Source organism: Chenopodium quinoa, unplaced genomic scaffold, assembly GCF_001683475.1.
Source record: "Chenopodium quinoa cultivar QQ74 unplaced genomic scaffold, ASM168347v1, whole genome shotgun sequence".
NCBI classification, from domain to species: domain Eukaryota; kingdom Viridiplantae; phylum Streptophyta; class Magnoliopsida; order Caryophyllales; family Amaranthaceae; genus Chenopodium; species Chenopodium quinoa.
In genome coordinates this window covers 2,436,537-2,446,912 of record NW_018742987.1, presented here as the reverse complement: position 1 = coordinate 2,446,912, position 10,376 = coordinate 2,436,537, and the positions used below count along the sequence as shown (strand labels likewise).

At 32.7% G+C, this 10,376-nt stretch overlaps 1 protein-coding gene across 1 annotated transcript; it reads left to right on the top strand.

Annotated features, from left to right (window-relative positions):
* The first annotated feature begins 1,807 nt into the window (after positions 1 to 1,807).
* LOC110729506 lies at positions 1,808 to 7,142 on the top strand. Its single transcript, XM_021909238.1, has 4 exons — positions 1,808 to 3,856; positions 4,088 to 4,507; positions 4,621 to 4,671; positions 4,814 to 7,142. Exons 1-4 carry the CDS (start codon positions 2,923 to 2,925, stop codon positions 6,262 to 6,264), a joined length of 2,856 nt encoding a protein of 951 aa, XP_021764930.1. The 5' UTR covers positions 1,808 to 2,922; the 3' UTR covers positions 6,265 to 7,142.
* The last annotated feature ends 3,234 nt before the right edge of the window (positions 7,143 to 10,376 follow it).

Sequence of the window (10,376 nt, the reverse complement as noted above, 5' to 3'; positions counted from 1 at the left end):
ACATGTATCTACCTCTAGAGAAAAGCTACACTTGAGCTCATTCACTATGCTTATTTAAAAAATAGACAAAAATAAATGTTAGATTTAATTTAGTTTGAAATGAGCAATAAATACCTCTATGACTACCTTCATTCGATTCCAATATCTTGATTGAAAATGTAGCTAAGAACCTATTCTCTTCAGCTTATTTTCAATTCAGTTTAGTTCAGCTCCAATCAATTCATTTTAGTTTCTAATTTCCTTTTCTCATAAATTTCCTTTTCTCATAAAACATTGAGTTCAATTTTAGTTCATTTCAGCTCCAATCAATTTAGTTCAGTTCAGTAAATCAAAATAGAGCCTAATGCCCTAATTGTTTATGCCAATTGCTCTTTGTGTCTTTCTATATATAAAAAAAATGCATATATATATATATATATATGTATAAACCTTAATACGAGTATTTATAAAGGGGAAACATCAAGCCCACATTTATGTAAGGCCAGACTACTTCATTTCCCTTTCTTTGAATCTATTAGCAATCTAAATTCACTAATTGTTTGTTTACGAATCGCGAGCTTATATACAATAGTTATATGTAAGGTTAAAAGAATTTGGAAATTGAATTTTCTATTATTATAGTGGATTTTGGAAATTAATCTAAACAATCCATTACGTATATTAATTCAGTCCTTTGAATATTTGATTAATCTATTTGTCTAAGTTGTTTTAAAAAAAAAAATTATTTGTCTAAGTAATAAAATTGAATGGTTCCTTATCCCCATCCTAGTGGTGGAGCTGCATACATTACCACTTAAAAACAAAAACAATGTTGTATATTTTCCATTTTCTCCTTTTCTTTTCCCTCTATTATTTCGGGGTATATCTGATCGTGATGATGATATTTTGTAGTTCACTGTCGATATCTCTGCATGCTTCTGTTTTGTTATACAGTAGAAAAAGTGATTGAGATAGTTAAATTAAAAGATTAAAATATGTGGAAATCAAGGACTATCCCACATATTATTTTATTAATTAATTAACTAATTAATATTGACTGTCTCCCAATAAATCAATTTATAAAAAAATTATTATTCCTAAAAATCTTTAAATTATTTATATTTGTATTATTGTTGAAAATTATTTACAATTTCATTTGTCAAAAAAAAAAAAAAGATTTCAAAAATTTCTTGTGAAAAAAAGAAATTTGCCCAGTTTTCACAATATCAAAACCCACAACATTATTCATTTATTTGCCAAAAAAAATAAAAATTGTAATGCAAATCCAAAAATATTATTTTTCCTTTCCTAATAAAATAAATAAATAAATTTATTTTCCAATTTCTGTATGTATATAATTTGTGTTTGTCAACTCCAAATTCTTGAGTAGTCATTGAATTTGTGTAGTCCACATCCCTAAAAATAAAGAACCCACCCTGGAAAATAGACCCAAATAGATAGAAAGCTCAATAAAAGTCGGAGATCTCCTATCTCCTATCACCTTTCGGCTTTCTCTGCCTCATTTTCATTCGTATAATATTATGCTCTAACGATTGCATCAATTCGGACCTGCTCATCAAGGCATGGAACGACCAAAATACACTACTTGGATAATACGGCACTATGCATTACTCATTTACGTTACAATGTTCGAGTCGATAATTTTAATTGATCTATATTTTTATTGGAAAAAACATGATCACAAGGTATAAGATTTGATTTAAACACAAACACGTTGAAACATGACATGACACGTAACTACGTCAACCAACTACTCAAGTCATACTTCGGCCACTCTTTAACCTTGCTATTTTTTTAACAGGTCTAAGATAGCTAAGCTAGTTGTTTGAATTAGGTCGGCCTTTTTCACTAAGCTATTAAAATTGACTTTTGCATATTACTACTGATTATAACTTCATGTTTTTTTTTTTTTTTTTTTTACTGAACCTCGGTCTTAGTTACTAAGCCATGTCTCATTGGTAGCATTGATTATTACTTATTGCCATATTGGTATTAATCTATTTCGATCGACCAATGTTTTTGCTCATTGAAATGTGTTTGTTTCTCCTTCCTATTTCTCATCTAAACTACTTGCAATACAATTCAACATTGGGGCACTTGTGGCAGTGACGCTGAATACACCATAATCCTTCTAGACTTCTTCTAACTAGAGCTTTGTACATACATATGCTCCGTATAACCATGCTGCCATGCACATACAAGTGTAGTAAATCGTTCCCATTCAACAAGAAGATATCGTAAAATAGTATACATGATTATTAATTTCATTACCGAAAAACAGCCTAAACATCTAATCTCTACAACAAAAGCATAGCATAGCATTGCATTACATAACATACTTTAACATAACTGAAATTTACAGCATGAAAAAACTGATAAGAGCCGCGTATTTCAGACCTGAGTACAATCATTACTCCCCCTATTCTCCAATTAATCATGCAAATTTGTTTCGTACTTTCGCTCTCAACTCTAATGACCCATCAATTTTTCAAAAAATATAAAAAAAATTCATAAAACTTTTCTTTTTACAGGGTTTTGAATTGAAAAAAATGCCAAAACTGAACAGTCACATTCATTAGTACAGTTAGTTTCCACAAATCTCTCTCCCACTTTTTTCCCTCCTTCTTCCTCTGTTTTTTTTCAATTACTTTCACTTTCAAACATTTACTAATAAATATTAATATTCACTGTAATAATAATATTAAGTACAGTACATAAATCTTCCTTATTCAAACCCCTCCAAAACCCTAGTTTCTGTTTTTTTTTTTTTTTTCTTAAAGCTCCCATTTTTCTCTCAAATTCAACCAGAAAAATTAGCAAAACCCATCTATTTTCCCCTGTTAATTTTACAGAGTCCCCTGCTCTTTCATACCAAAAACAGTGGAATTTTTTTATTTCCAATTTAATTTAAAATTCCATGAAATGAGTGAAAACAAAGAAGAGAGAGAAAATTCCCCACATCATCAGAAAGAAGAGAGAGATTCAGCAACAACCCAGAAAATCAGGGGACCTCCACCACCTCCTCTGTTTCTTCCTTCAAGCTTTGATTTTGAACAATCAAAAAGGCCAAGATATGTTCATCAGCATCATCAATGGAAGCAACAAAGCCCATTGGGCCTTCAAAACCCAGAATCAAGCCCATCTCCTTCAAACCCACAAGCCCAATTAACTTCCCCTGATTCATCTTCTTCACCTTCACTTTCTCCTATCCCATCTTCTTCAACTGGTCAAGAACTCACCAACAAACAAGAAAACCAACAACAACAACAACAACAACAGCAACAGTTTAGGAAAGGGAAGTATGTAAGTCCAGTTTGGAAACCCCATGAAATGCTTTGGCTAGCTAAGGCTTGGAGGGCTCAGTATCAAGGAGATGGTTCGGGTTCAGGTTCCGGTTCCGGTTTCGGGTACGAAAGCGTAGGAGGAAGTGGAGGGAGAGGGAAAACAAGAGCTGAAAAAGATAGAGAAGTGGCAGAATTCTTAAACAAGTATGGAGTAAATAGGGATGCAAAAACAGCAGGGACAAAGTGGGACAATATGTTGGGAGAGTTTAGGAAGGTTTATGAATGGGAAAGAGGTAGTGAAAGAGAACAAGTTGGAAAGAGTTATTTTAGACTTTCACCTTATGAAAGAAAGATTCATAGATTACCTGCTTCTTTTGATGAAGAAGTTTTTGAAGAATTGTCTCAATTTATGGGCCCTAAAATGAGACATTCTTCTCATCTTACTTCTCTTCAAACTTGTTCTAGATCATTTTCTACTAGAACTACTAATCCTTGTGATCTTAGTCTTAAAGCTTTGCCTCCTCCTCACCCTTTTAGGGATGATACTTTTCCTCTTTCTAGCATGTTTTCAGGTATGTTTGTGTCTGTTTATTCTCTCCGTCTCATATTATTTAATTATTTATTATTATTATCATGTGTTGTAGATACTGTAATTTGAAATTGATAGAGAATATTACTCAAATATACTCATCATATCATGGATTTCGAAAAGAGTAATATTCTCTATGAATAACGAACTAGTAATGTGATAACTAAATCGGAATAAAGTTAATAATAACTTTACATTTTTTGTTTTTTTATAGAAAGGGCAATGCAAATGCAATCTTACTTGATGCATAACCCAAGGAATTCCTTTCTTGGGTTCGAGCCACATTCATCATCAAACGTAGGAATGTCACCCTTGTCAACAACGAGTGGATCGCCTCGAGTCGAGCTCCGAAGAATCGGAAGAATGAGGATGATATGGGAAGAGTGGGTGAGCTTGTGGGCGGAGGAAGGTGAGTACCATAGAGGAAGAGTAAAAGTACAAGGGTCTAACAATTTGTTGAATGCAGATGAACTTATTTACTTTGATGATTCTATGGTGGCTTCCTCTTTGGAAGCCTTTGAAGATGGCCCTCTAAAGGGCTTCTCCGTTGACCGGTTCGCCCCCGGTCAACAGCTCAAGGTGTTAGGAAGACGAAAGCACTCCTCTTCGCCTTCTCCTTCTATGTCATCAGCCGGTAATAACATACTTCAACACTTACTAAAACTACTTCATAATAGTGTTATTTGTTTACTTCAATGTTGCATACATTATAATGTGAGTATTTGATCATGTTTTTATTATATGTAGATTTTAATGAGAGACTCCCTTTTGCAATAGCAGCTGAACCCTCTATAAGATGTAAGTTCTTGATCAAATTTATACAATTCTATAAATTATTGGTTTCATTTTTTGTTTAATAGCATTACATTTTGATGGAATTGTTAAAGTTTATTACATGAAGTAACTTAGTGATTTATTATTACTTCTTAATTAATTATAGGGGAATTCCAAGACCCTACAGAGTATTATCTTGGCTGCCTAAGATCACCACCGACAACACTACCAACCTTATTTGAGCTATCATGGTACATACAAGAGCCTCCACCGGAGGAGTTTCGGCTTCCCCTTCGTAAGGACATATACCGCGATTTGCCTCAAGGGAGAGAGCTCTTCTTCACCACATCCTCAAACGAGCCACTAGATTGTAAGTCTTTCACCATTGACGTCCTAAGCTCGCTCATTCGATCAATCCCAAGCATAACCGCCTCGACCTCATCTAGCCGGGACTCCTACATTTCCCTATGGGATGATTGTATCAACCGAGTTGTGTCAAAATTTTGTCCATATGAGATGGTCTTTACAAGGAAGCAACTCACCAAGGCAATATCTTCCGAGTCAATTCGAGATCAATGGCCGAATTTAACAGGAATGGTGAAGAATTTTTGTCTTTGGAGAGGTGAGGAAATTGATCAACTTAGAGAATCACAACCTTTTATTGATCCTTCTTCAAGTATTACACAAAAAATTTCATGGACCTACAATGACCTTCCTTATGTGTTAGGGTACTATGCCCTTGGACACAATGTTACATTTTGTGCATTAAGCCTACCCTCATCTTCACCCTCATCATCATCTCAAGACTCGATCATAACCCGAACCGATCTCTACTCCCTAGACCTAACAAATCCTTCAGAGAGAGTCAAGTTACTAGTCCCATGTTGGAGAATTGGCATCCTATTAGCCTCCTTAGCCGAGAGGTGCACCAAGAATTGTTCCCAAAGCGACTATGAACGACTTGATCAAGGGGATGGTAACATAATTGAAATGACAATGACGACGACGACAAGATTCTACCCTAGCAAAAGAAGATGGCAAACAAGCAAGGAAATCTACTCGGTCCTAGACCAACGAGTAGTCCCACACGCGGAACACGTGATCTCCTACGACGAAGAAGAATTAGCCCTTGTGTTCAAACCAAGAGGAGTAAAGACAAAGCCAAAAAACACACAACAACTAGTACTAGCCCTAAAACAAGTAGCAAAAGCACTAGTAGCATTACATGACCTAAGTTTCATGCATAGAGGTTTGTCATGGGAAAAAGTCCTAATGGTAATGCAATCCAAGGCGGAGGAGTGGTTCGTGGCGGGGTTCGAGGAGGCGGTAGGGGCACCACAGATAAATCCATACAACGTATCGGAAACGGCGACAGCGGTGGCACCGGAGATGGGGAGAGGAGTGCATGGGGTGAAAGTGGATGTTTATGGAATAGGGAATTTGATAAAGACAAGTGAAGTGAAATCAGAAGGAATAGTAGGAAAACAGCTAAAAGAGTTGGAAGGAAAATGCATGGAGCAAAACCCAGAACAACGACCAACAGCAGCTGACTGTTACCATCACTTGTTGCAGATTCAGTCGTCGCTTTCATCCGCCGCCTCTGCTCGTTGCAATTGATTTCTGCAACAAATTTAATTCTAAAATATTACAGGTTTTTTTTTTATTAGAGTATTTTTATTTTTAATTTTATTTATTGATATCTATATTTGGGGAAAAATGTTTATGTGGGTTTGTGCCATTTGTCAGGGTATGTGGTAGAAAGAGGAAATACTCCTATAAAATTGCCTGTTCATTGTTGGGGGTATTTAGGGTACTTTTTATGCTAGGGTTTTATTTTTTGAGGGGTTTTCTTCAGAAATTTATTGGGATACCCTTTTTTTTTCCAAAAAAAAAAAGGAATTATTGGGAGGTAATTAATTGGATAATTGAAGCTAGAATTTAAGTGTAGGAGAAATGACGTGAGTCAGTGATTGTGACTGTTCAATAAGGAATTTTTTTTTTTTTTTGGTACTAATAATTATTACAGTAGTACTCTACTAATTTGTGAATCAATATATGTGTTCTACCATTTTAGGCTAGACTTGTTAATTAATTTTATTATTACTTGTTTGGATTATTACTACTTGTGTGTCAATTGACTTTTTTTTTTTTTTTTTTTTCTTTTGTGCATTTTTTGGTTTGGGATGTGTGTTTTATTTGAGAATGTGCTATTAAATTTTGCTTGAATATTTTGAGCCTTTTTTATTTAGTGAGTTCGGAGAACGGTAGTACGAGAGAGATCTTTCAAACCTAAAATTATAAGTAATATTATTACTTTGTAGGTTAGATCTAGTTGTCATATTATTAGCTTAAAGTACATTATACGAATTATGTTGACTTGAATATGATTAATTAATTCAAGACGTATTCTAACAAGTATATATAGGATGAAATTGTCAGACTAACCCATCTAGCATTGTTGGTGTTTGGAGATTAGTATGACATTAGATGTTACCTTCATAAATTATAATTAAATATTCAAGCACATTGTTTGTAGCTGACACATACAGTATATGTAAATCAAAGCTTGTTCATGTAGTAATTCAGACATGTAATAATTACTGCAAGCTAGAGATCATACACTGGTACTTGAGATGTAAAATCAAATTAAAATAGGAGTGACTATATATTATCATTTTCACCATAAAAAAATCATTTACACTTGGCTGGGTTTTTACAGATATATAACTAGTGTAATTAATTTCATATTATAAAGCTGAAGGAAGATTAATGACAACTGTTTCTTTTTTTCTTGTTTCTAATCTTCTTACTTGGTGTGCTTTGTATACGGTTGAATGTGATGTGGATAAAGTCTTTTCCAATGAAGGAGGTTATTAATAATTTGGTGCACTTGTACGTGAGTGTTAGATTAGTTGGCTTGTTTCATATTAAAAGTATTAGAAGCACGAAACATCTAACTTATAAGTCAAGTGAGTTACTATGCCTATTAAAATTACATTTTTATTATAAGTCAAGTGAGTTACACTGCCTATTAGAATCACGTTTTTATTTTAAGTCAAGTGAGTTACACTGCCTATTAGAGTCACGTCTTTTTAAGTCAAGTGATAAGTTAATGTGCCTATTAGAATCATGTCTTTATAAGTCAAGTGATCAATTACTGTGCCTATTAGAGTCACGTCTTACTAAAGTTTTGTTAGTGAACTTTTCTTCCATTTTTGTGGCTTTCCCTATCATTTCCTTCAAGGTACATTATATTTCTTGATCATCTTTTTTTAAACAAATCAATTCATTCATAAAATATGTCTTGACCATCTAGATTCTAGATATATACTTCTTTGTGTTATATTACAACTTTACAATATGCTTTCTTTTGAAAAGATTAGTAGTTGCATATTTTAGTAAGTAATCAATTGAATTATGGGAAGTGCGATGATTATCTAAACTTTTCCGTGACCTAATTTTATTCTTAAGGCTTTTATGGTATTAAAATAGCTCCAAATACTCTTTAAACTCCATTATCAAGTATTTTCCTTTCCGGTACAATAGTCTAAAACACTGTACTCTATTAGTTCAAATTACCCTACTTAATTTGATAATTATTTAAGCTATTGTACTTAGATTTTCATACTAATAAATTTATTGGCCTCATCTTCATTAGCATGCTTTACTTCACATTTATACCCTTGCGGCTAATTGACTACATATTCTTTATTATTCCCCTAGCTAATTAGACTATTGATTATTATAAAGAAAATTGCAAATTTAAAGGTAGTTACTATATAATTTTCTTCTTATTGTGAGGTGTAAAAGTTTTAATTTTTAAATCTAATAGCTTTTAAATTTTTATTCACCAACGAATAAATAAGTTTTTAAATAGTATATTATGTCCCTCTTATGAAACCCTAAATTTCTAGTGGTTGATTAATTTTTGGACTTGTTTAATTTGTGGCATTCTGGTATTTATAGAAAATGAGGACTGAATGTCTGAACTTTGAACAACAACTAAGGTCATCCCTTTAATTATAATTAATCAAATCTTTCTAGATTGAAACCAATTAGAGCCTATTTAGTTCAGCTTAATTTCAGTTCAGTTAAGTTCAGCTTAATTTCAGTTCAGTTTAGTTCAGCTCCAATTTCCTTCTCTCATAAAATATTCATTTTAGTTCATCTCCAATCAGTTCAGTTCAGCTTAATTCAGTAAATGTGAACAAACCCTTAGATGAGAAATATAGGATGGACAAACTAAACAATGAGATGCTATAATATTAAGATCAATAATGTATGATTTTGTAATTGCTGCTGAACTAATACTTACTTTGTGTTAATATTTTATTTTATTTTTGGTTAAAGGGAGCAGATTTAAATTATCATACAGAAGAGATCAAGAGAGAGTATTAGCCGTCTTACTTCCAAGATTACATTAACTACCATAATTGTGTTATTATGATCAACATGTTTTTACATTTTTTACTAATCATATAGTAACCTTGGCCATTTTTTACTAATACATAATCAAATATGTTTGTTCTTTATCTTGCTCCTTTCCCAAAAGAAGCAAATTTAGATGTGAGATGATCCCGAACTCCTTTCCATTCATCACCTACCCTCGAAACCTAATGATTATGGGTTCATATCGATTTCTCTCTAAAGAGATGAGAAAAATAGCAACCTTAGACCTAAGCTAGCTCACAGAAGGATGGTCAAAATTTTATGGATTAGTATGAAACTCAAATTGTAGGAACTAATTTAATTAAGGAGTATTGATTCATAAAATACTCAGCTCCATATCATGCTTAAATTTGTTTATTGTGGTTGCTTAGAACAAATTCGTTCTTTTACAAAAATGAAGCATATTCATTGTACAAATACAAATCTTGATCTTGAAATTAATTTTCACAATGCTCCTTCTGTGTGCTTTGTCGATCGGATATCGTAACCTTACATACGACCCTTAACACTAAATTTCTCGCAATGAATTACAATATCATTTCATATAAAGGAGCTTTGTTCAACTAGTTATGAGAAGATTGAGTAAATGTCTTACCAGTTACTAGCTTACTACCAAGTTATGTCATACTTTACGTTTTCTTTTGATAACAAATTTAATTATGACAAGATTGAGTTATAAATTGAAAAATACTAATGGTTAACCCCACGTTAAGACTCGAAGTCCGGGCTCAAATCCTAGTTGAATTTTTACAAAATTTATACTTTCTTTGTTCCCCCCTTTTTTTTAAGGTGCACCATGTACCCTATTATTGTGAGAGTTTTTTAACACACTATTTTCAAGGAAAACACCTGAAAAAAAAAACATAAAATATTGTTGACAACCTAAATGTACATGGGTACCTTGTTTATATATAGCTATGAGAAAGTATAGTCATTTGAGATCTTATTTGAATCACCTCGATATTAATTTTATTGATAATAACGTTCTAAATTTTTTACATGTTGTTATGTAGAGATACTAATCGTGAAATTGTCCGTTGGCAAATGTGATAAAATAAATTTGTCTACTAAAATAAACAAGAAATTCAAGATCGTCTCAAACAATTTAAGGTCTATTTGCCTATTTTTAAATTAGGCCCTGATGATTTTCACATGTCTACTTTTAAATTGAAATTATGCATGCTCTATAGTCTTAAACTCATTGCTATTAGCTTTTTTATTTTATTTTTTTACATGATGAAATACATAAAACTTATGTTCATATTAATAAGTTTATGAAT